The 27,194-nt window shown below is 41.6% G+C and overlaps 1 protein-coding gene across 1 annotated transcript; it reads right to left on the reverse strand.

Annotated features, from left to right (window-relative positions):
- Positions 1-28: 28 nt before the first annotated feature.
- LOC144509696 (scavenger receptor cysteine-rich domain-containing protein DMBT1-like) lies at positions 29-27,194 on the reverse strand. Its single transcript, XM_078238478.1, has 11 exons — positions 27,053-27,194; positions 26,645-26,956; positions 24,630-24,944; positions 20,760-21,074; positions 8,595-8,908; positions 7,344-7,659; positions 7,204-7,260; positions 6,798-7,115; positions 3,270-3,380; positions 1,187-1,306; positions 29-81 (listed from the first exon to the last, which is right to left on the reverse strand). The coding sequence occupies exons 1-11, from the start codon at positions 27,192-27,194 to the stop codon at positions 29-31; spliced, it is 2,373 nt and encodes a 790-aa protein (XP_078094604.1).

Consider the following 27,194-nt stretch of genomic DNA (forward strand, 5'->3'; position numbering starts at 1 on the left):
GGCCTACATTCAATGTTGCTTTCCCTGATCATATTGGTGCTGTGTTGTTGATGTTACTGAGCTCGTAACCAAAGATAGCAACTATAATAAGAGGAGATAAAACATTAATTTGCTTATTCAAATCCATATTTAATGGCAAAAGCACAAAATAAAATAAAATAAAGGATAACAAAATTAAGTTCAAAAAAACACTTCATGAATTCATGTCAGTTATCGAAAGCAACACATTTTCCAGAGATCTATGGAGTACAGCCCAATGATTTTTTTTTCCAATGGACAGGGAAATAGTCAGTTTCAGAAATAAAACTATTGAGTTGATTGCAGAATATTCCTTCAAAAAGAATCTCGACACCTTGACACATTGTTGTGTGGTATTCAATAAGATAATTCGGTTCACTTATCGCAAATACAAGCACTTTCGGAATGACCACACTGTTGGAACAGTTGGTTTCTTCTCTTCGTTGCAACGCAGAATATTTCTGGAAGTGTGTCATATGTCTGAGGATGGCGCCTCCTGGTGTTGATGCTCAATTTTACCTGAAAAGAGCGGGGGGAGGGGACGGTTTGAGAGAGAAAGTGAACCTTCAACAAGTTTCAATCTGATACAAACAGGCATCATATATAATTACAACCTGCACGGGGTAATTGTTAATTGGCAGTTGGAAGTTAAAACCGGTAAAGGGGAATGCAAGCAAGCCTGATTGTTGCATGCTGGGTGAAGGGGGTGGGGCGGGGGGGGGGGGGGTGGAGGGGAGGGGGAGAGATAAATGAGCTACTGGATTTCTAAAGAGCAGACTGCGTGTTAAATGGTGCTCAGACACGATACTCATGGCAGTAATATAAGGGTGGATTTTTGTTGCTGTCAGAATGAAGGAGCATCCAGGACCATGATGTGTTGTCCAACTGGATGACTGAAGATTGGATCACCAGGGTCAGGAGGCTCAAAATGAGCACTGGAAGAATTTCCTGTTCACGGTCTTAACAAGGAGATACCTCACTCTGAACAGGGGATCACCTACTTTCTGGATCCACTAATTGGTTGTGGAACATAATTTTGTACAATTAAAGCAGGATCTGACATTTAATGGCATTCTGTGCTGTGACCATATGTAATGAATTTCAACATCGCGTCAGTATATTCCACTGAGAGCACTTGGCTGCAGAAATAATCAATGGTTTATCTCACCGAGAGTGGAAACATTGGCACCACCAATCGTCAGCATTGAATGATCATCAGCAGTGCAATCGAGAAGCATGTGTCTGCGCTGGGAGTCAATGGATCCTGTCTCAACATCATCATCCAGGCCTGGAAACGGACATAGGAGGGAATAGTGATCTTCACTGTAACTAGTTACATTATTAATAATTAGAATGGACGGGCAAAATATTAATCCACTCTGCAAATGCAGAGCGAGAATGTTGATCGATTGTGATCTTCATTTTCAAGTTTAGAGGATGGAAAATCGTTGTGAAATTCGCCTTGGTATTTTTATTTCATGTTTTATCCTTACTGGATCCTAATGAGTCGTGGAATCAGAGAATTTCAAGAGAGCATAAGGAGGACATTCGGCCCATCGACTCTGCACCAACTCTCTGAAAGAGCATCTTACCTCTCCCCGGAACCTGACATATTCACGATGGCTAATCCACCTAATCTGCACAATTTTGGACACTACGAAAAAATAGACCATGGCCAATCCAACTGCACTGCACATCTTCGGACTGCAGAAGGAAACCGGAGCACACGGAAGAAAACCACGCAAACATGGGGACAACGTGTAAACTCCACACAGACAAGCAACCGAGTCAGAATTGAACCTGGTTCCCTGACACTGAGAGACAGCAGTGCGAACAACTGAAGTTGGCAGGGCAAATGTCGAGCGACAATTAGCAAATTGATATTGTCACTCAATCATTATGTCGAGCCCCAAGGTCAAAGAACAAAGAACAAAGAAAATTACAGTACAGGAAAAGGCCCTTCGGCCCTCCAAGCCTGCACTGACCATGCTGACCGACTTAACTAAAACTCCCTACCATTCCGGGGACCATATGCCTCTATTCCCATCTCATTCATCTACTTCTCAAGACGCCCCTTAAATGTCACTACCGTATCCTCTTCCACTACCTCCCCCGGCAACGAGTTCCAGTCGCCCACCACTCTCTGTGTAATAAATCTGCCTCGTACATCTCTTTTAAACCTTGCCCCTCGCGCCTTAAACCTATGCGCGCTAGTAATTGACTCTTCCACCCTGGGAAAAAGTTTCTGACCAACCACTCTGTCCATACCTCTCATAGTTTTTTAGACTGCTATCAGGTCTCCCCTCAACCTCCGTCGCTCCAATAAGAACAAACCAAGTTTGTCCAACCTCACCTCATAGCTAATGCCCTCCATGCCAAGCAACATCCTGGTAAATCTTTTCTGTACCCTCTCCAAAGCCTCCACATCCTTCTGGTAGTGCGGCGACCAGAATTGAACACTATATCCCAAGTGCAGCCTAACTAAGGTTCTATAAATCTGTGACATGACTTGCCAATTTTTAATCTCAACACCCCGGCCGATGAAGGCAAGCATGCCGTATGCCTTCTTGACTACCTTCTCCACCTGCATTGCCACTTTAAGTGACCTGTGCAGCTGTACACACAGATCTCTTTGCCTATCAATACTCTTAAGGGTTCTGCCATTTACTGTGTATTTCCTATCTGTATTAGATCTTCCAAAATGCATTACTTCACATTGGTTATCGGTGAGGACGCAGTTTCGAAGCACTAGATGGCAAATACTGAAATTTGACTGCACTAATTTACTGGAATTAAAAGTAGAATTAGGATATTTTGTGATTTTCAGACATAAAATAACGTTCTTCATTGCTGTCCCTTGAACGACAGAAATTTGCCACCTTTATTTGACTGCCATACATGTTACTCCAGATTCACAACAGTGAGATGTACTCTTGAATGCCCTCTAAATTGGTCAAGCGTGGACAATTGCTGATGGACAATAACATTTGGTCAAGCCCAGTGACGATCAGGTCCAATTTATTTTTAATTGCACGCACATTTCACCTCCCACTTCATGTAACGACACACCACGACTTGAATGTGCCATTCCTGTTTACAACTGGGGACGATCTGTATGAAATTCATTCAGCGATCGTTTGTTATAAAATATTCTCCGTTATCTGGATCATTGCACTTTTTGATATTTCATTTTTGTTTTATTTCAAATTGGGAATGGGAGCACAACACCAAGAAAGTGAGAATCCACTCACTGTGAGCACTGCAGGGGTCCCCTTGAGGATTTTCTGAAGCAGGATCCGTGTCACTGAAACGGTTCCTGGTGTAATACACCACCTGATTGAGGGAATCAATGGAAGCAGGAACTGTTAAAAACAAAATAATACGAATGACAATTGGTGAGATTGACGGTCCAGAAACACTATATTGGAACACAGCACAGAAACATTGTATATGTTTTAGTAGAAATCATAATAAATTCACGTGATAATCTCCCGGAGTTTGCGACCTGACATCATTTTTCGAAAACAGTCACCGTGCGAATTCAATTTGAAAAGGGGAAGACTCAGCACCACTGCATCAGGACAACTAAAGATAGACAGTACATTTCGCTGCTGATCTGGAACTGACTGGGTTAAGGTGCATCCCATTTGGAACGGCAGTTTATCATATATCAGAAAAGATAATATAACTTCAGATATAACCCCTTACGCCAACATCCTTTGATTGAATTTATTTGTGCAGAATCCTTTCCCGGCTTATGGACGCACCATCTCTTGTACTTTCTGAGGTTTTGAATCGTCACTCATGACCCGAGGCGCAATACTCGACGGTCTGTCAACTAAACAGCGTCCGAGTCGAAAAATAAAAATCAAATCATATCTGTTTTCCTCCCTTCAGCCCTTCTGATGTCAAACAGGTTTGCCTCATTGCACTCTTGTGATTTTTCATCGGCTTTGATGATATTCCACGTGTAACCTAACAAATATTGGGTTGGAAGTTCTGCTTAACCGCTTTAATTCTAAATCCCATCCATCTGATAACAAACTTATCATTTTGTTTGCTTTTGATGGCGTCATTATTCTGCAGCAATGTTTTCATTTACTTTTGTCATACCAAATCACTGTGCTTAACAATTCGATTACATCTGTCTTCCAGGATTATATTTGCAAAAAATATATTCAAAGTAGGTATGTTCAAATGCCTTTGGAAAATCTGAGCCAATTTTGCAAGTGTATGATATTGAATATGTGCACTATGCATTGTTCACTGGCTCAGATACCTCAGGGAGTTATTTGGCTGTGGAACGGAAAATACTAACAAACAGCATGTCGCTACTTACAAATAACTGTGTCATAAAACTCCCTTTGAGCAAAAATGAACAGTGGCAGTTTTCAGAACTTCCATTATTCTTCTTACTCTGCACCCGGACACTGAGATATCACTACTGCATATGGGGAAATTTAACTGGGTTAAGACGAAAGTGCTGCTTGTCCAATGCATGGTGCATATCAAACTGAAAATACAAACCTGAACGATGAGTAGAGATTGAATCTTCTCTATGCGGAATATTGTCAATCTCCTCATAAATTGCCTGGTACAAGCCGACCGGTGAACCCCAATGCCCACTGGAAGCTCCTGTTGGAGAGAAGGTGGAGCATTCATTTGTTGCGTTGTGCCGCCTTTTGTATTTGTGATGAAATCACAAATGAGATGGTAACCAACGGACGAAGACATTCAGCTTGACTGCGGAGGTCCATAGCTGCATATGTGTTCCTGTGTGTCTGTGAGATGGAGAAAAGAGGGGGAGGGAGAGATATTGAGAAATGGAGAGAGAGAGAGAGAGAGAGTGTTAGTGGATGAAAGCCACATAGAGAGTGAAAAACGTGAAACATGGAACGAATGTTCCAAGTGAGTCAGCATGTGTGAGCGAGAGAGTATGTGTATTTTGGTGTTAGTGTTCCGAAGCGAGGGGGAATTACACTGATTGAGATGGTGCATGTGCGAGAGAGTTATTATGTTACTGCAGGCGTGTGTATGAGTGTGAGTGCGTGTGTATGTTGATGTTTAAGTTCGAGAAAGAGAGAGAGAGAGGAGAGACATAGAGAGGCAGACTGGAAGATAAGAGAGAGTGCGAGAGTGAGTGAGAGAGAGACACAGCTTATGCCTTCGTGCAAGTGAAATATTGTTTAAGTGCAATGTTATATTTGTTTGAGAGACAGATGAAGTGCATTCATATTGGTGTGTTTGCGCTTGTGCGAGAGCGAGCAAGAGATAGAGAAAGATAGTGAAAGGAAGCGTCTCTGTGCATGTGAAGTTAGTGTGTTCATGTGTGCGCGTGAAGAAAAGAATGAGTGTAGTATTTTTGCTGAGTCTGTGCAAGAGCGAGCTAGAGAGAAAGAAAAGTATATGTGTGTCTGCGTGCAAGTGAGGCAGTGAATGTGTCGGTGTGTATATGTATGCGTTTATGTGTTTGTATGAGAGTGTGATTATACATATTGCGGTTTGTATCATTGTGCGAGAGAGAGAGAATATCTGAATAAATGCATATTTATCTGAAGCAAAGCAGAACTCACATAAGAAAAAAGTTGGATTTAATTCAATGTTAATAAATGTATTGGTGACGGACGTGACAATTCTGGCAGACACTTTGATCTCCGCTTGCAGCGTCAGGTTGCAATAACAGTGTGTTATTGATGGTTGGTGACACATCAGAATGGGAACAGTTTTGTTCTGTGCATGGAAGAGGAGGTCGTTGTTTGTTGGAATGTGACAGTAATCGTTATCTTACGATGTGGAATAATCACTGACAAATGCAGGAAATCCTATAAAAGTGTTACTTCTCAGAATGGTGGATGGAACCCGATCAGGAAGTTTGAGATTGAAATCAGTGCCGAAAACCTGCACCAGTGGAATGGATACTCTTTGGATAAAGGAAGATTAATTGTCGAAAAAGTAACTGAACACAGGAGCCGAAACGGTTTAATGAAACGTCCTGCTCCAGAAAAGAAGGAAATCCATCTGGTGTCTCACCAGAGCAGACTAACTGTAACATTGGACTTGGATATTTAATCAACTCTACATTTTAATTGTCATATATTAAGACTGGACGATTAAGTTGATTAAAACCAACGAGGAAAACCTAATTCAGATTATTAAAATTGTTTTCGAAAAAGGAGAAGTGACATTCTCTTGAATTGGCCAATCAGCTGATGACTGGCCTGGCAATGACTCAATATCAGAGCTCCAATGCTAATTCGGGGGAAAGATTTCAGCCTCACCTTTTCTTTTTGAGTTCTTCCGCACGACCAACAGTAGTGCGATCAATGCACAGATTAACATGATTCCCAGGGTTATGCAGATCACGACTGGGACGTTTGTGGTTTTCGCTTCCTGTCCTGAATGAAAAGTTCGAGGATGATTTAACACTGCGACTCCCACTTATATTTTTTAATGTTTCCATAGTTCTGAAACCACACATGTAATCTTCAGAAATTATCAACAGTGAGAAAGTGTCAACGAGACAGACGTCAGAAGTAAGAACACTGACGCTAATACGAATAGTATGTTTTGATTCTAAGTACCTTCAGGTGTGGACGAAGATGTCTGCGGCAATTCTGGCCCAATGGAATAAATAACACAAAAAAATACATCAAATGTTATGAATTTCCTTGAAATACAAACTATATTCTAAATTTACGAAGAGTTATATCCAGCTTTAAAATGACTTCGCAATCTTCCACCCACAGCAACGAAAACCATTTATTCAGCAGTAAACTTACCGGAGCAAATCACACTGGCAGCTTCCTTATGATCACAATCAGGTTGAGTTGAAGATGCGGAAGTACAGTCGGACAGAATGGATTCACTTCCGGTGCACTTCACCTCATCAAGCCAGACAGCAGTGTTACTCACGCCAAACATGGCCCCACCTGAGGCCAGCAGTGCCGGGCCACAATTCAGCTGTCTGCGTACAACATTGGCATCGGCGATATCCCAGTAGTCATCACATACCATGCCCCAGGTATTATTGCACAGTACCTCCACTCTGCCGGAACACTTAGTGTTACCTCCAACCAGATGCAAACTTAGCCCAGAATCTGTCAACGAGATCAATCGTTAATGTATCCATATTAAAACTCAGGAGCACAATTCAACAATGCAAAAGTAATAAAGAGCAGTAAACACCTGCTTGACCACTGCACTCCCTTGAATTGTAGCGTTCCGCCTCTGTTGCTTTGGGTTCTGTTAAGAAGAGAATCATGCTGATTCAAACAGATATCAATGTTTCTGATGACACCTTAACACTGAAAAACATACTCTCTTACTTGAACAGACAACACCTGCGTCTTCCAAATGATGACAGTTGTGTTGGCCCCACGGGTCTGACAGACATTGCCAAATTGTCGATTCGTGTGAACTACATTCAATCTCATCGAGCCAAATCGGATCGGATCCTTCTCCGAATAACTGAGCGCGATGGTCAATGGAAACTTGGAGGCCACACTGTAACTGTTTACAGATCACTTCTGCATCATGGCGGTCCAGTTTCTCTGCGCAAACTGTTCCCCAGGCACCATTGTAGAACACTTCCACTCTTCCCTCGCAGCGATGATTGCCATTTACCAAGCGTAACTCTTTGTGCTCTGTCGATTACAAATTCAGTTTTTCATCAGTTGTGTTGAAGGTTTGCCGAGATTATTTCAGAAAGTTAGCAGGAAGAGAGCTGCAAGCTAATTATATCATCAAGAACATTCGACAAGGGATTACTAAACAAACAATTGTATGATCCCCCTACTTGGATGATTTGGTAATGTTACCGGAGGGTCAGCCAGGGAAATGAAGTAAAAATGAAGTGTGTGAATTAACTAAAGGTATTCAACAAAGTTCCATATTTTGACTCAGTTCAGTGAATGCAAAATATGGGAATCGCGAGAACAACTGATTGACTATTGGCTGCAACACAAATAGTTATTTCGAATTACAGAATTTGGGATGAAGTGTTCACATGGATTGGTCCTGTCCTCACTGCTATTTGGCATTAATGTGGGCCAGATGGACCTTCAATCGGAAGTAAAATGTCAAGCTGTATCACAGACAGAAAATAGATATGCATATTAAATGCTAATGCAGGCTGCACAAAAATACAAGGAAAGAAACATTTAAAAAATGGATTTGTATCTGACAAATTAATTTTAGTCCTGATCAGTCTCAGATCGAGAATTTCAGTATAAAAATTAAAGAGTTTTCATACTCCTTGGTAAATGACAGGTTAAATGTGCGATCAGAAAAAAAGCATCCACTCATACAGAATCATGCATCACGTAAATTTGCGGACTCTGTGTCTCTCTTCAATGTGGCATAATGGTCTAAGAACAAAGTACGTAGGGGTGAAAATAAAGAACCCAAAGAAATATAAATAGGGGGCCAATTAAATGATATCTTGGCGTGCAAACGGGGAGGGCCGAATTGGCAGTTTCTGTTCTATTTCTATCTTTGAATAATTCAGTGAAATATCTTTTTTTGTGTAACTTTGCTCAGTTCTTTAGGATAATTAACAGATTGAGATCGCCATTAACTGAACACGTGACCTTCACATCTTCTTTATGAGAGCAGTCATGTTTTCCCCATGAAGCTGAGGGACAATTCCAGAGAAAAGATTCGTTCCCGATGCAATCCAACTCGTCCAACCAAATTGCCCCCATACCTGGTCCACATGAAGCAGGAAGTGGCAGTTGCAATGCATCTCCACAACCCAACTGTTTGCAAACCACTTGAGCATCCGCTGCATCCCAGGAATCATCACAAACGGAGCCCCATTTGTCATTGTAATAAATCTCAACTCGACCAGCACAAGAACTTCCACCGTCCGAAAGTCTTAATTGCTTGTGTTCTGACAGCAAAGAAAATAACGAAAAAACAGTGTAGTCCTAATACATATCTCAGGACTCAATTTCAAATATTGCATAATGTGCGCAGAACTAAAATCCTTTCTCCCCAACACGAACAGTTAAATTGATCAATAAGTTAGAACATCTTACTGGAATTGACCAAAATGAAGACTGTAGAGAGTACAGATAATTATAATATTCCTGCATCTGACTTCAGCAACATTTTGACTTGCAGTTTAATATTTGGGGCTTAATGCTCTGTGCACAATTACACCATCAGCTATGTTGTAGGTAAAGAAAACCTCTGACACTATTAGTAGATCAAAATGCAGTGTTTATTTTCACAATTGTGGGAGAAGTGAAGTTCCTAACAGTGGACCCCCAGCCTTCTCATCGAACACAAGTAAGAACAGAGTTTATATATGTCCCGGGCCCCGCCCTCATTACATTGCAATTCTCTAAGATGTCTGTCATTGTTCATGGTGAGATTCTTGTTGTATTAGCAGTATCTTCCTCTGTGTAGTTTGTTCGATCTCCAAGGCCACGATTGTTCGTCATTTATATCCTTGAAACAACATCACAGGTTTTGCACAAACAAGTTAACTAATCTACATGCAGGTTTGTATAATACTTTATATCAGGATAAGATGAATAACGTGTGATGAATATATATATATATATATATATGAATCTATGGTGATTCAAAGACAGAAGGCATACATGCCAACTCCATCGTGTTAAACAAAGGTACATAAAAATGGAGACTGTTTAGCTTATTTCGAGCTGGGTTAATCGCATTTCTTGATAACAAATGGAGACAGAGGAATAGCTGTTCCTTTTATCTGGCACAGACATGAAAAACACCGAACTCTGACAAAAACATGGACTCTGCAGTCTTCTAAACAAAATCACAGAGTGCGGGGCTAACTGCTTAAGTGTGACAAGGGTCATTAACCCATTCCCGACTGCACTCCCCCCTTCTGGTCGGATGCCAGGTCCAAACATGGCATTTATGACCAACTCAGAACCACATTGTATCGGGGAATGGGCCTAGCTCCTTAGTCGGGAGGTCTGCCCCCTTCCCCTGTACACTTGCGACTGTCATAATTCGTGCTGTTACTGTTTTGCTACAGGCGTTCAATAATGCCATACAAACACAGCAAGTAATTACAATTACAATTAATACAATCAATCCATGCATCAGGTATGAACCCCACGACCCGAACCATTGCTCCAGCCAGCCCGGAGGGTTATAATCATGCTATTGGCTCCCTTCTTCCTGTATTGCTTTTGCTACTTGTTTAATATGATCTGCTAAGCGAGTTATATTCTCCGAAGCTTCGGGAATATACGTACAGCATTCGAAGCCAACTATGGCACATGTTCCACCTTGGGAGGCGAGCACACAATCGAGTTCCAATCAGTTCTGTAACGCCACAGTCCGAATAGCTACGACCTCTGCTGACATTTCAGAGATAGCCGTGCTCACCTCCTCGAACCCATCCTTAGTCTTATTTGCAACTTTCTCTAGGGTTGTGGCCATCCGTATAAGTTCCTGTGCTGCCTTTGCTGTCCCAAAAAATGGGTAGGCTATCATGAAGAATCGTTCTGTCCCACTAATGGCTCGCTTAGCCCTAAGCAGGTGTATCTCGGGGTCGTCCCGTAAGTCAGTGTAATGGTGAACATAAGGCACCACATATGCCAAATAACACGATCCTGTCCAATTCCAGGGAAACCACGGATAGGCATTGTTTCCACAGACAAAATAGGTACCATTATATGCAGTCATCTCGCTTCCATAAGCAGAGGAGAGGCTAACCGGGACAGTGGCTATGGGGCACTGGATTGTGACCTGTATCATGGCCTCAGCGTCATCAGTGATATCAATCTGTTGTATACAGTAGCTACGGCCAACAGGTATGGTTCCATTTCTTATCAGGCAGATAGATCCCCTTTGTTTATTTTTCACAATGAAGTAGGGTGGGGAATCTGATCTGTTGTAGCTGGGCTGGTAATTCTTCTTAAAGGACGATAAAGTACACCCTCCGCCCCCTAGCCTTGAAACAACATCACTGTTGCTGATACCCTGCATAGTGGTACCCGATGGGGTTTTAAATGTCAGTTGCCTTGTCCCTTTCTGGGTTCCATTCCTTATTTAAAACCCATTCAATTACTTCTGGAGCTGATAAAGGGATAGGAAATAAGGGAATTCCTCCCTTTCCTCCGTGCATGGGAATGTGTGAATAGACCCAGCACTTGCTCAGATTCGATTGTGATGCATACAGATAAGACATATACACAAAGGTGTTCATACAATAGACAGAGTCATCATTACAGAGATGATCACTGTGCTTCACCCCTAACTCATAATTTACTTTATATTCTCCCGCTATGGCTAACAGGGCCAGGGTCGTGAGCATCAGCATGAGAAGCATCTTATCACTTACTAATATCCCGCGCGACAGTTATACAATGGTCCAAAGGCAATATCGCCCACGCACAACACCGCGGATCCGCGAACCCGTTCAGCTTGCTTGGAGGTCACTCGTTGTTTGTTTATATCTGTAAGTGGAGTATATCACATATTTTTCCAATTAATTTCAGCATATTCAATTGAGTATATACAGGCACAGCTATCTCCACTAATTATAACTTCATACAGCTCATTTCATTTTTGTACAAGCCCTGATTTGTTAGGTAATATTTTTACTAGGACATCCGACTGTTGGGACTGTCAGCGAACATGTCAAGCTCTCTCTGCATCTCTTATTTCTTGATTGTCTTTTACCGATTTATGCATCCCTTTTAGTTGAGTGCTTAGTTCCAAAACATATCTCTTGATTTTATCTTTTATTGGACCTACATCGGTCCCACCTATTATGATGCTTTCTGATAATTGCATCGTCCGTCCTGTCATTAGCTCATAAGGGGTTAATCTGGTTGTTTGGTTTGTAGCAACCCTTAAACTCATTTAGTATGGTGGTCAATACCTTCATCCACGTTTTTTTTCCCGATCTCTGTCTGGCCTTCGCCAGTGCAAAGTAGTTTTGCCCAATGTAATTAATTGTGCTATGCTTTAAGTTAATTTAAGCTCATTTGGATTCGGCAGCTTGGAATTCTGAGTCCAACTGAGAAGCTTAGCTGCATTCTCTGATAGTACAATGTAAGGTAAACAAACTTTCTCATGGCCAAGTTGTTGATGTACCTGGAGACTGCTTGTATGGCTGTTTTCTCTCTCTCTCCTTTCTCTAAAATAACCGTTATTTCGAAAACAATGCTTAAAGAAAGGCATATTTACTTCAGATCAGTCGAGTTTATTCTGAAGAAATAAACAGACCCTTCAGTTGGCTTGGGGCGAATCACACAACACTTTGCACTGGCTGCAGCCGGACATTCTATCAAGACATCGCTTTTCCCATTTATATCACATATCATACAACTCCGATCTTTGTATGATGTATTCTTACATTATATCTAATTTGATCATTTGCTTGTCCATATTTGAAAGTGCAATGTTTCAGCAGAAATGATCCTTCTCTAGACAGATTGTTTCATAAGGTCTCACAGATGTCAATAGTTTATGCTGTCAGACACCGCTTTTTAAAAACACAGATAACCGAAATGATGCAAGATTTCTGAGTCTGGCTGCAAAGCCAGTCTCCAACTCTTTTTCTGTCTCTCTCCAGTAAACCGGTTTCACCCCCGGTCATGTTAATATTAATTGTGCAAGATATTACAAATTACATCGGGTATTTCAAAACCCTCTTAATTTAGTTTTAAATTAATCTGTTTCCATTTTTAGACTGAGCTCCAGATCAGAATTCCTTGCACTTTTAGAACAATAACAAGAGTTACTTGATTAGAAATGTTTTGGTTTGCTTCCGAGCTGGCTAGGTTCTAAGCTTTGCAGTGTTCTTAGATTTGGAAAAACTTGAACAATAGAAAGAACAATTCCAATGGCAGTATATAATTTTAACTAGTTACACTATCAGAACTATCATCAATGCGAGATGATTTAAATGATGTAATTTGTTGCATGTTATCGGAACATCACACAAGTCTTGAATTTCATATTGGTAACTAACTGACAACACAAGTTCCAATAATTCATGGTATTCAATGGTTGGCATCAAATGCAAATTTAAAATACTCAAGGACAACATCTTTATTTGTATTAACAACTGAGGTTTTAACTGATTAATCTCCTGCTGTAAATTGGGATAATCGGAACTACGATTCATTGATTTGATGGACTTTAAACTGACTCATAGACAGTATATTCACCTCATTCTTTTGTTCCTGCTTTTCTATTTTTCACCAAATTACTTATTATTTTTTTAACTTCTCAAATGCACTCTTATAATTTCAACTTCAAGACAAGGAAAGAGCACATGGTCCTTCCAAGGTCTAACTCCTTTCTCAACATTAAAACGAACAACAACAAAACATTCACGCAATCACGTTGTTAAACACACAGATACACATAGATACACATGGAAGCTTCCAACATTTATTCAGACTTAACATCTTAAACTGGGATGGAAGTAAAACATTTAAGAATACAGACCGTTGATTAACAGTCGCTTTTATGCTGCTGCCTTCCAAGCAGTAATTCAACTCAAAACAGAAGTAAATTCAAGAAATCTTATCACTTTAATCTTTAACCGTTTGTAACAAATACTTCCCCAGCATTTTCTTATCTCATTATTCCACTGAATTATTTCCCTCATCTCTAATTATATTGATTTGTCAATTTGGTATTATAGGCGGGCACTCCCTTTTAGTCCGTCTGTTATTTAATACAGTTTCATGGTTGATCCATGTAACATATTTTAATTAGAATGCATTATGGCAGTATAATAATTCCCAGTATGACACACGCACTCCCATTCTATCTTATGTAACTCCCTTCTCTGTTAAATTTTGACTATATCTTAAAATTACTGCAAGTCTTATAACTCAGAGGAACATAAACAAGTGATTAATCATCATTTCAAATACGCAGGAATAATTCTTTCTATTTATCTTTTCAACTTTAGTTCTACCAAAAATACATTTTCAAATTTAACAAAAGCCTGCTCCAAATAATCCATTTATTTCATCAATTTTAAATATCCCTACTAAAATAATTATCTTTACACAGACAGATGCAGTAACTCTCTTTACGACTCTTCAGATGTAATCTAATGCTATTATTCCCACATTCCCCAAATCTCTGTCCGATGCCCCGTTGTAAAATTTATTAATTTATTAAACTCGCATTGATCTGCTATACCCCATTCCATCACATGAGGCTCTCGATCGCAATTACATCTTACATCTCTCTCTCTCTCTCCCTCCCTCGAGTGAGAGAAACTTACAACCTGCTTGTTTACTTTTAACCCTTTATTCCCCTTTTAACTGTTTTGTTGCGGTAATTGGTGTATTCCTTTAACTGAGTCCAATGCTTCCAGACACCCCTACCTTGCATATCGATGCAGGCACAGGTGTCTCCACTGATAATGACCTCATAGGGGCCTTTCCATTTGGGGGCAAATCCAGGTTTTCCTGGTAGTGTTTTTACCATAACCTTGCTGCCCACCGGGTGTACCTCCGGGGTCTGTTCTAGTTTATTGTGCTCATCTATCACTATTTGTTTGTCCCATACTGGTTTCCGCATATCTTTCAATTGGGAGCTTAACTCTAATACATATCGTCTAATCCTGTACCGTATTGGGCCTACATCTGCATATTTCCGTGATCCATCCACCAACAGGACCAAATCTGGTGCCTCCAGGGGCGCATCTTTTATTCTACTCTCCTCTACCTCTTCGTCTACGTCCCCACATGAGTGGGGAGACCCTTCACCTAACATTCCTTCTACGGGGTTCATTCCCATGTGTCGTGCAATGGTGATGGACTTAGTGGGTGGGAGAAGCACTGCCTCCCACTTCGCCCTTCTCATGTTTGAGTCAGACCGCAATTTTCCTGTGTTCAGCATTTCCACCAAAGTATGTTTGGTGTGTAAAACAATATTCCCCGTCATGATGATGGGCTCGCTGACCTTTACTGCCCATGCCACTCAATCTAGTGCGGCTATACATCTGGGTAACCCGGTTACTACGGGGCCCTCCGCTGTGGAATAATAACCCACGGGTCGCTGTTTGTCCTCATGGACCTGTGTGACTACTGCTGAATAAAACCCCCCCTCGTTATTACAATAGATATGAAAATCTTTACTAGCGTCAGGCAGTCCAAGCCCTGGAGCCTTCATTTGTTCTACTTTTAGTTTACTATATGCCCTTTCCTGTTCTGATCCCCATTCTATAACTTCTAGAGCGGGTTTCCCCCCTTTTACTAGCCTTTGTATTGGTTCGGCGAGCCTTGCAAATTCTGGTATAAAGTTGCGGCTGTAATTAAACAACCCCAAAACCTTCCCTACCCCTCGGTCGGTTACTGGTCTTGGCATTTGCTGAATGGCTGTTTTCCTGTCCAATGGCATTTCTTTGGTTCCCTGGGACATCAGGTGTCCCAAATATAACACCTGCGCTTTCCCTATTTGGGCCTTCCTGGGGCTTGCCTTTAGTCCCTGTTCTTCTAAGTGTTTCAGGACTGAGTATAGTGCCGTCTGGTGTTCTGCTCCAGTTTCGGAGGCTATTAAGATGTCATCTACATACTGCAGGATTGTGCTCCCCCTCGGGACCTCTACTTGTTCTAATATCTTACTCATTACCCGGTGAAATATAGCCGGGCTATTGTGGAAGCCTTGCGGGCGCCTAGTCCATGTGTACTGTTTATCACCGACGGTAAATGCAAATTTATCTTGTGAATTAAAGTCCAGGGGAATGGACCAAAATCCATTGGCGATGTCTAATACCGTAAAGATTCCATGGGATGGTGATAACCCGTTTAAAATGGTAGATGGACTAGCCACGATGGGGTGTAACTTGGGGGTCACTTTATTTAAAGCGGTATAATCAATGGTTAATCTATAACTCCCGTCTGGTTTAGGCACCGGCCAGGTGGGGGAGTTGGTGGTAGTAGTGGTTTCCCGTAGTATCCCTCTTTTTACCAATCCCTTTACAATTTCTTCAACTGCTTTTTTGGCCTCGGGCTTAATTGGGTATTGTCGGTGTGGTTTATATTCTGGCCCTTCCACGAGTATAGGGGGAATTTTGACTAATCCAGTATCCAGATTTGTTTCCGCCCATACCCCGGGGATTGAGGCGCAAATGGTGCCAAATCCATTACATTCTAACTGCCAGTTGCGTCCAGTTGCAGATGCTGCATGGATGGTTTCTAAATGGTTAACATATGTTCCTACCCTGTCTTTTCTCCCATCGGGGCGGGGCCAAATCAATTCGCCTTTCCCGCAATCTATTAAGACTTCGTATTCTTTCATCAGGTCATTTCCCATAATAGTTCCTTCATTATTTTGACATACACAAAATCGCATAGGTATATACAGGTTATTAATTTCTACTAGGGTGGTTTCACTTAAGTAGGCAGGGGTCTTCTGTCCGTTCACACCCCTTATATAAATCATTTTGTTTGTGGTGGGCAAGGGTAGATCAGTGATAGATATGGAGGCTCCCGTGTCCACCAGCATTTCGCATGGTCTGCCCCCTACTAGTGCAGACACGTAGATTCTACCCTCCTGTTCATTCGTATCGGGATTTTGGAACAACATTGGCAAGCCTATTATCTCCGGTGTGTTATCTTTCCTTTGTTTGGCTTGCTGTTCTAATCTTTTTCTCGGTCTTGTCTTTCCTTTGCAGTCTCTCTCGTTCTGGTCTATCTCTTTTGTCTTTCTCATACGCCTCACATTCTGACTTTAACATTACCCAAGTTTAGGGTTTCCCTCATTATCACATACACATACCCTCTTCTACGTGCATTATCCCCCTTTGGAGCCCTACAGTGCCTGACAAAGTGACCCAGTTTCCTACAATTATGGCACGCACCCTTTGGTTTATCTTCTCTACTGTTCGCACTAACGTTTTCCTGTTTTATTTGTAGGTATGGTTTCTCATCTGGTCCATCTCTAATTCCAGATGCCCATTCCACTAATTCATCATAAGTCTGGGTATTGAGAACTCCCATTTTAAGGATTTTTTGGTGAGCTGGCGACAGCCCATCTTTAAATGCTTGTAAAAAGGCTCTATCTGTTCGGGCAGCTTCGGGTACTCCCCAACATTCTTGGTATATTCTAAAGAGTCGCTCATCAAATTCGGAGGCTCTTTCACCTCTTTGTTGATTAACATTTTAATTTTTTCTTTGACATCAGCCCATTTCTTACCCGAGACTGAAAACTGTTCAATTAATCCAGCCAATTGATGAACTAAGAGAACTCCAATTTTCTTAGTTTTGTTTTTCTTTTCCTTTTCCAACCATTTTCGTTGTTGGTCTAGTGGATGGTCTTAATCCCATCCCGCTTTTATCATCTGTTTTATGAGTCTGTCCCTCTTAGTCATAAATTCATTTATCAGGGACCCAGGGGGTCCCCACTGTCTTTGTCCCGCCATAACACTGATAAGTTTATACTCACCACCTGGAGTGACTTATTCTCCCTTCTCGCTCTCCCTCTCCCAGGTCGCTCTTATCGGAGTCCGGTGATACCTGTAAGGGTTGATCAGATCCCTCTGTACCACCGCTTATTCTATTTCTTTAAAGCCGGCTTTTCCTTAGAAGGCCTTTCCTTCTGACTGTTACACATGAAGGCTTTTCCTTCAAACCCCGGCGATCACTCAGACAGTCTCTATCTCACTCACGTCTAAACATCACACACTCTTATCACAGATGATTACGCACTGCATTTTGACCCTCTCTATTTAGAGTTCGATAATCTATTCGGGTGCTCTGGTCGTGGCCATTCGACCGGACCATAAACAGATTATCCCGGACGTTGTAGGTAAAAAAAACCTCTGACACTATTAGTAGATCAAAATGCAGTGTTTATTTTCACAATTGTGGGAGAAGTGAAGTTCCTAACAGTGGACCCCCAGCCTTCTCATCGAACACAAGTAAGAACAGAGTTTATATATGTCCCGGGCCCCGCCCTCATTACATTGCAATTCTCTAAGATGTCTGTCATTGTTCATGGTGAGATTCTTGTTGTATTAGCAGTATCTTCCTCTGTGTAGTTTGTTCGATCTCCAAGGCCACGATTGTTCGTCATTTATATCCTTGAAACAACATCACAGGTTTTGCACAAACAAGTTAACTAATCTACATGCAGGTTTGTATAATACTTTATATCAGGATAAGATGAATAACGTATGATGAATATATATATATATATATATATATGAATCTATGGTGATTCAAAGACAGAAGGCATACATGCCAACTCCATCGTGTTAAACAAAGGTACATAAAAATGGAGACTGTTTAGCTTATTTCGAGCTGGGTTAATCGCATTTCTTGATAACAAATGGAGACAGAGGAATAGCTGTTCCTTTTATCTGGCACAGACATGAAAAACACCGAACTCTGACAAAAACATGGACTCTGCAGTCTTCTAAACAAAATCACAGAGTTCGGGGCTTACTGCTTAAGTGTGACAAGGGTCATTAACCCATTCCCGACTGCAAGCTACGATTGTTCTTAATAAACATTCCAATTGAACTGTCTTGCTTTGCCATTTTGAGCTTTCCCTTGTGTCTGCACGTTTTGATCATGCGCATTTCACCAGTTCTCTCCATACTCGCGAATGAATATGAGTAAAATCAGAGATTTGCTCGAAATGATCAGAGGGTCAGACTGAATCTGTGGAGACAGATGACAGTAATCTTCACGAATAACTCAATGTATTTGCTGCTCAAAGGCTCATCAATGCTTTAATATAAATACAGAGAGGCTTTGGTAGTCTTGTCATGGAGAGGATATTTGCACTTATGGGCGAATCTAGAAATGTGAGGATTTAAAAAAATTAACGGTACACTGATTTATGTAGATTTGAGGAGTTTTGTTTTACTCTGACTGAGCGTCATGAATCATTGAACTTTCTTCCTCTAAGGGTAAAGAAGCATAAGGAAGCAGAGCAGGCTCGATGGCCCAGTGGCCACCTCCATCTCATAATTGTTAAATCCACATATTGGAATAATATCTGAGTATTCCGATGACTACTGGGTGTGGGGGTGGGGGGGGGGATGGATCGTAGAGGCAGAGAGAGGGCGAGAGATAGATAGATGGATGGATAGATGGACACGGAGATATATAGATAGTTAGATAGACAGATAGCCACATAGCCAGACAGGCAGGTAGGCAGGCAGGCAGGTACGTAGGTAGGCAGGCAGATAAATAGATAGATAGATAGATAGATAGATAGATAGATAGATAGATAGATAGATAGATAGATAGATAGATAGATAGATAGATAGATAGATAGATAGATAGATAGATAGATAGATAGATAGATAGATAGATAGATAGACAGACAGAGAGAGAAACAGAGAGATTGTAAATGGATGGATGAATGGATGGATGGATGGATGGATGGATGGATGGATGTTTGGATGGATGGATGGATGGATGGATGGATGGATGGATGGATGGATGGATGGATGGATGGATGGATGGATGGATGGATGGATGGATGGATGGATGGATGGATGGATGAATGGATGGATGGATGGATGGATGGATGGATGGATGGATGGATGGATGGATGGATGGATGGATGGATGGATGGATGGATGGATGGACGGATAGACAGAGAGAAAGATAGATACATAGATAGAGAGGCACATAGATAGATAGATAGATAGATAGATAGATAGATAGATAGATAGATAGATAGATAGATAGATAGATAGATAGATAGATAGATAGATAGATAGATAGACAGACAGAGAGAGAAACAGAGAGATTGTAAATGGATGGATGAATGGATGGATGGATGGATGGATGGATGGATGGATGGATGGATGGATGGATGGATGGATGGATGGATGGATGGATGAATGGATGGATGGATGAATGGATGGATGGATGGATGGATGGATGAATGGATGGATGGATGGATGGATGGACGTATAGACAGAGAGAAAGATAGATACATAGATAGAGAGGCACTCAGATAGATAGATAGATAGATAGATAGATAGATAGATAGATAGATAGATAGATAGATAGATAGATAGATAGATAGATAGATAGATAGATAGATAGATAGATAGATAGATAGATAGATAGACAGACAGACAGACAAATGAACAGACAGGCATACAGTTTATAGTGATAATGCTGCAACCACCATCGTACTGAATTGAAACAAATTTTGTTCAGTGAAGTGTATCAAATTGCATATATGAACACTTTGCACGCTCTTCCCCAGCCTCTTCCTGCTTTGCCTTCTCCAACAATGTAAAAGAACTTTACATTGGCATTGTCCTAATCAAGTGCATATAATCCTTCCATTTCACTTCCCCGTCAACAATGTAATCCAAAACATTCACAATTTAGCTCACTTTGACCTTGCATCACATCTGTCTACCTGGCATTGCCCAGAACCATTAAGACAGAAATTTGGATTTCCTCCGTAAGGAGAATCTCTTCCCCATACTGAGGTGCACTATTCTTTTTTCCTCGCCATCTGATGAATATGTGTGTCACAGTGACAATATTTCATTTTTGCGTCAACCTGAATTAACTGTCTAACGCGATGTAACAGTATATTCGTTGCTGAAGGCGCCACGCAATTTGTCTTGCTGTTTCTTCTTCCGTTTTTTACGTCTCATCTTAATCTGCAATCAACCGCCCCTGTTAAACGACGTGAATATTGAAAATTGCAAACACCTCACTCTTATTGCTCCTGAACGCAAGACCAGCAATGTCTCCGTGTGTTGCAGTGAGACAGAACTCCTTACTCACCTGAGCACAGAACCCCTACGCCGATGTTGTCACTGCGATGTGGGTTCATTGTGAATGCGCTGCAGTTCCAGAGATGTGATTCGTTTCCTTCACATTGGACATCATTCACCCACACAGGCCCTTCACCCTCTCCATACTTTGAGTTATTATAGGTGGCTACCGCTGCGCCACAGCACAGCTGTCTACAGGTTACATTAGCGTCATTCATATCCCATAGGCTGTCCTGCACTCTGCCCCAGCTGTGGTTGTAGTCAATCTCCACTCGTCCATCACACCGACTTCCCCCATTCGACACTCGCAATGAGAAAATTGCATCTGCATGATTAAAAAATTCAATAATATATTCAAAGTTTAGCAAATGTACCCATATTCAGACATCCGCCAACAGGATAGAATTCCAAATGAAATATTGTATCTTTGTTGCGAAAGAGAATGATTTCACTGGAAGGCATCTCTTTAATCTGAAGCGGGAGGCTGAACAGCCAGAATTCCTTTTTCGTATTTGGATTGAGAGCACGAGTCGAAAGAGTGATGCATTCCTTTGTGGGTGTATAATGAACATAAGATCAGTCTGGCAAGCAGGGCGTAAAAATAGGTTTGAACAAATGAATGTGCAGCTTTAGAGATTCTGCATGACGGACGGCGTGACCTGGGACATTGGAGCAGATTTTGCAGAGAAAGAAACTGCATTTGCAATGTGTTGCAGGTGAACAAAGCCGGGACTGATATATCCATTGCTTTGCTATTTCTATTGGAGTGGGCTTGCCCAAATGTAGCAGGGAATTGTGAAGCAGTAAGCAATACTGGGACAAAAACAGTGTGCGCAGAGAGCTGGTAAAAGGCAGATGGCACCGCTGGACGAAGTATTGTGATATCACTTGGGGTCAGAGTAACCAGTGAGTTTAAGATGGCCCACATTGATTTATAGGAGAGTTATTTGAAATTACAGTGTGCTGATCAATTTCGGTGACGTGTAGACGAAAATTGCCACTTTGGTTCCGTGATGCTGATGAGGACGTTCCTCAAACACGCACAGGACCACGTAAGCAACTCCAGAAGTTCCCCGAATAAATAAAGTAATTGCGAGTAAGGCAGGGTAGAATGGACATGCACGCCTAGAGCCTGGGAAAATTGCTCAGGTGCTAAACGGATATTTGAATATGTTTCTGGCAAGGAAGCAGATGCTGCTCAATATTGGTGAAACTGAGGGAGACAAAAGTTTTATTGAGTAGAAGTTTAAAAAGCAGACGCATCAGTTAGCTTGACTGATATTAAAGGTGAGAAGACAGTTGAACATAGGAATTCATTCCAAGGCATCTGACCAAAGTCAGAGTGGAAATTGCAAGATATTAACCATAATTAGGGCGGCACGGTGACACAATGGTTAGCACTTGGGTCACTGTCTGCGTGGAGTTTGCGCGTCCTCCCCAAGTCTGCGTTGGTTTCCTCCGGGTGCTCTGGTTTCCTCTCACAGTCCAAAGATGTGCAGATTAAGTGGATTGGCCATGCTACGTTGACCCCTTAGTGTAGGGTGAGTGCGTGGGGTTGTGGGGATGGGACCTGGGTGCGATTTGTGGTCGATGCAGCCTCGATGGGCCAACTGGCCTCCTTCTTCACTGTAGGGATTCAATGATTATCTATTCTATATGTTATAAAATGTTCCAGTCATTCTTACCTGCCTCTGACTGGAGATTTGAACATATCGTTCTGTTGCTCAAGAAATGATGCATATAAATGTTGTTCGCACAGATCACTCAGTTGAATATTGACAATGCGAACGTAGTTATAAATGATAATTGGAAAGAGACAATCAATTTGGTAACTAAAATTTAAATCAGCAATAACTCTAAAGGGGCAATCATATATTATTAATTAGCTCGAGTTTTTTGACGACGAACAGAGATTGCTGATGAAGACAATATAATTGATGTGGCGTTCCTGGACTCCCAAAATACATCTGATAATGTTTCACAAAGGATGATCGGCAAAGCTACGTACTCAGAAGGACATTGGTTGTAATAATGTAAATTTGGCTGTTTGACTGGAAACATCTGGCCGCGTTGACCAACATCGCTTTCTAATTTAGAAATGAAACAAAGATACTTTCCAAATGGATGAGGTCCAGCAGTTCTGCTTTTCATCAGAGATACGAATGATCCAGGCTTGGATGTAACGAAGAACAGATTCAAAGTGTGCGAATTAGGGGATAGATAGAGTGAACGTTCAAAGACTATTTCCTCGGGTGGATGGAGCTATTACAAGGGGGCATAACTATAGGGTTCGTGGTGGGAGATACAGGACGGATATCAGAGGTAGGTTCTTTACGCAGAGAGTGGTTGGGGTGTGGAATGGACTGCCTGCAGTGATAGTGGAGTCAGACACTTTAGAAACATTTAAGCGGTTATTGGATAGGCACATGGAGCACACCAGGATGATAGGGAGTGGGATAGCTTGATCTTGGTTTCAGATAAAGCTCGGCACAACATCGTGGGCCGAAGGGCCTGTTCTGTGCTGTACTGTTCTATGTTCTATGTTCTAATTACATAAAACGTTGTAGTTCTGTGAACAGTAGAGAGCACAGCCCTCACAAGGATATAGATTGACTAGTGGAATGGATTCAAAAGGACAGCTAAAAATGGGCACAGGAGAACATCAATCGATTCTATTTTGGAGGAATTTAAGTAAGTCTTCATAATATAACGAGTTCAATGACCATTAGATGCCTTAACGGACACTGCTGTCATAGATGCACAGATTGAAGTTGGGCCACTATTGTTATATAAGGAACGCAGCAGGCAAGATGAAAATAACTTACTCCCACAAGGAAGAAGGGCACAATATCCAGAGAATGTGCATTCTTAATGTTGACCAAGGGATAATGTTGGCCTGATAGCTGGGATATCTGCCCTGCGTTTCCCAATATATCACAATCGGTAATTTTCCTCCCTCGAGAAGTTGGATCGGGGTTTATTTTCTCTCTCTTCTGATATATACTTAAGTGAAATATCCCATTCGTGATGCACTGCAGTGTCAGACTTAAGATTTATGTGACTATCCTGAATGTGGAACTTGAAGGAGAACTTATGACTTAAAAACGAAAGGCCGGGCAAGTGAAACAAGGTACCTCATGGCGAATGAGCAGAGGAAAAGAAAGAATAGCAGATCAATACTAAACGAGTATAATAACTTTGTACATAACGTGCCCTTCCATCACTGAGGATGGAATGGCAAGTTGAGAAATTACTTTATAAAACCAATGGTAACCTAGGCCTACACGAAAGATCAGAGAATGCAGAGGTACTGAATTTGTGATAATCCTGTATAAAACATTAGTGAGTCATCAATTGGAGCAGCTCGGCCATTTCCCGGCACCACACATCAGATACAATCTGAGCATAATAGAAAAGGTGTATCAACAATTCGCAAGAAATGTTCCACAGATGAGTATTCACCGTTTCTTTAACAGATTACAGATGCTGGGACAGTTCTTCCTCAAGGACAGTGAGAAGGAGGTATGATGTATTGTCCAAAATACTGAGCCATTTGGATGCAGTAAATAGGGAAATTAAATCGATGGCGTTGGGGGAGAGTACGAGAATGAATTAATGTGGTGACAATGTCCAGATGGTTGAAGGGAACGCTGTTTCACTTTTTCATTGCAGCATGTGCATTGGGCTGGAAGGCATTGTGTGCGAATCTGATGGATACAGATTAATCTTTCAGAAGATACTTACTGGGGAAATTGCGGGATGTGAAATTGGTTGAGTTACTTTTGCAGAACACCAACAGGGGCAATGTGGACTGTGCAACCTCCCATTGTGCGGGTTCCGCAGACAGTGATTCTTTGAGTGTAAAGATTGGGGAACTCACCCGAGCAGATGACAACGGCATCATTCAAGTGTGAGCAGTTAAACTTTTCCCCGGATGAAAGAGGGCAATCCTCCAACCGGGACTCATTCCCGCGGCATCTGTAGGTTTCCTTCCAGATGGGACCTGTTCCATTCCCAAAATGAGCATTTCTCGGGATTGTATCTACCGCTCCACATTGAAGATGCTGACAGACCACATTGGCGTCTTCTAAATCAAAGTAAACATCACAGAGCGTCCCCCAGTGTTCTCCATGCAGCACTTCCACCCGGCCGGAGCACCTGTCCTCTCCACCAATCAATCGGGGTCCATTGTTTCCTGTTTTAGGTACAGACATAACGAAATGAGTTACCACAAATCTCATCATAAGAAATTGATTAAAAGGACAAAACGAAATGACATAAGGAGTATTATGGATGAAATGACATATTCTCTCGCACTATGTTTACAAGACTTGCAGTGCAAACTGCCACAGGGATCTGCCAAAAAAAATGTAAATTGTTCTCAATCCAAAGGGGCTTCAATATAACTGTGAGGAAGCGATTACCCAGTCATCACAGTTTTGGTCAAAAAACACCAGTAGCCTTGCTGCCAACTTCCAGACAGAGTATATTAGCGCAGAGTCCCTAAATCGGTAATCTCGACAGTGCCGTTCAGGAAGCCACTCTCTTGGCCTTCAGCATGTAGCCATATTTGGAACTGTTGCATTTATTCTTCATCCCTATTTTACCCTGCAAAAGTGATTCAACATGTCCCTCTTGAAGTGCTGCTCTCTGGAGAGAATATGTTTGCAATTTGGTTCGTTAGGAAGCTCAACGATTTTAAAATGACAATATTTACTCACACAGATACAACTTGGTAAATCAAAGTTCTGGAATTCCCTCCCTAAAAATAATAAGGTAATCAAATTCATGAAGTAGTGTTGGTTTAATTTACTTATCCCTGAAGTTCGTAATATGACTACGGTTAGTGTGGTACAGTGGTTAGCACTGCTGCCTCACAGCGCCAGGGACCATGGCTCAATTCGCGACTTGGGTTACTGTCTGTGCAGAGTCCTCATTTTCTCCCCGTGTTTGCGTGGGTTTCCTCCTCGTACTCTGGTTTCTTTCCATGGTCTGAATGACGTGCCGATTAGGTGCATTGGCATCAGTGTAGCCGAAGAGGCGCCGGAGAATGGCGACGAGTGGATTTTCACAGGAACTCAATTGCAGTGTTAAGGCAAGCCTACTTGTGACTAATAAATAAACTTGAAAGCCAGAATAGTGAGACTTTCAAAACCAAGTTTCTATCGGAATGTGCAACAGAAGCCTACTTTTGTTGCCGATTATAAATTAATTTGCAACGCAACTCTATTTATGCAGGAAAAGTTGCAACTTATAAAATTATCATTCCTAAGTACGTCGGGATGTTTTGTAACGTCCATCCAAACCTGTGGAAATAATTGAACCGTAACAATGAGTTTACATTTGGCCAAGTTTGAGAGAAGAACAGATATTTTACTTCCTTCAGTTTTGAATTATTAAGGAGTCCTTGGATTATCTGTCATTCAATGTATTTTACATACCAGAACATGTCACACCGACATCGTTCCTGTGGCTGCACTCGGGGTGATTTACTGGAGACAGAGGACAGTCGTTCAGGTTTGTCTCGTTTCCTTTACACACGAAGCTGTGGTTCCGCCTATTTCCAGTACCCTCTCCAAAATATGTGTCTGCTGGCGTGGGTAACGCGACACCGCAGTGCAGATGTGTGCAGACCACATTAGCGTCATTCCAATCCCAGTGAAGAGCACAAACTCTTTCCCAGGTTGCACCCTTATTAATTTCCAGTATCCCCGAGCATTTGGAAAATCCGGATTGTAACCTGGGAATTATGTGAACTGAGCAACAACAAATCAATATGACACTAGTTATTTTCAAAATTAATACATGCTTGATTAAGTATAACATGCTGTGCATCTTCCTCAAATTGCATGGCCTATCAGACCGCGGAAAGGTGCATTTCTAATATGCTCTTACCGGAGCACATGACCATCACATCTTCAGAATGATCACAGTCTTGTTGTCCCCAGGGACGTGCGGAACAGTTCCATAAAAATGGTTCCTCGCCAGAGCACTCCACATCATCCAACAAAATTGGCCCCGATCCTGATCCAGAAGAAATGAGCCCTTCATCCAAGGAATTGCCACAACCGAGTTGTCTACATACGACTGCTGCGTCACTAACTTCCCAATCATCGTTACACACTGAGCCCCACTCTCCACGATATAAAACCTCCACTCGTCCAGCACATCTGCTTCCACCATCGGACAGTCGTAACTGCAAATTTTCTGTTAAGCAACACAGAAGATTCATATGTTTCTTACATATTAAACTTTTGACTCAATCTACTACGTTGTAAATTCACTAGGCAAAATTCGACATACCTTTTATCACAACCGCAAATGGTAATTGAAGCTGCACCTCAGTAAATTTGTCTACACTTGCATATCGCTCAGAATTGGACAGCAGAGAATGAACGTATTGGGCTAAAGTGGTTCGGCGTGTGTTTTTGTAAAACACAAGCAT

Source organism: Mustelus asterias, chromosome 22 (assembly GCF_964213995.1).
Source record: "Mustelus asterias chromosome 22, sMusAst1.hap1.1, whole genome shotgun sequence".
Taxonomy (NCBI): domain Eukaryota; kingdom Metazoa; phylum Chordata; class Chondrichthyes; order Carcharhiniformes; family Triakidae; genus Mustelus; species Mustelus asterias.

Excerpts from the sequence above, each read along its gene's own strand:
- LOC144509696 (XM_078238478.1), bottom strand. The coding sequence starts at position 27,194 with ATGCTTGTGTTTTACAAAAACACACGCCGAACCACTTTAGCCCAATAC. Across the intron at positions 26,957-27,052 it reads ATTTGCGGTTGTGATAAAAG|AAAATTTGCAGTTACGACTG; the intron begins GTATGTCGAATT and ends GTTGCTTAACAG. Across the intron at positions 3,381-6,797 it reads TGCCAGTGTGATTTGCTCCG|TTCCTGCTTCCATTGATTCC; the intron begins GTAAGTTTACTG and ends TGTTTTTAACAG.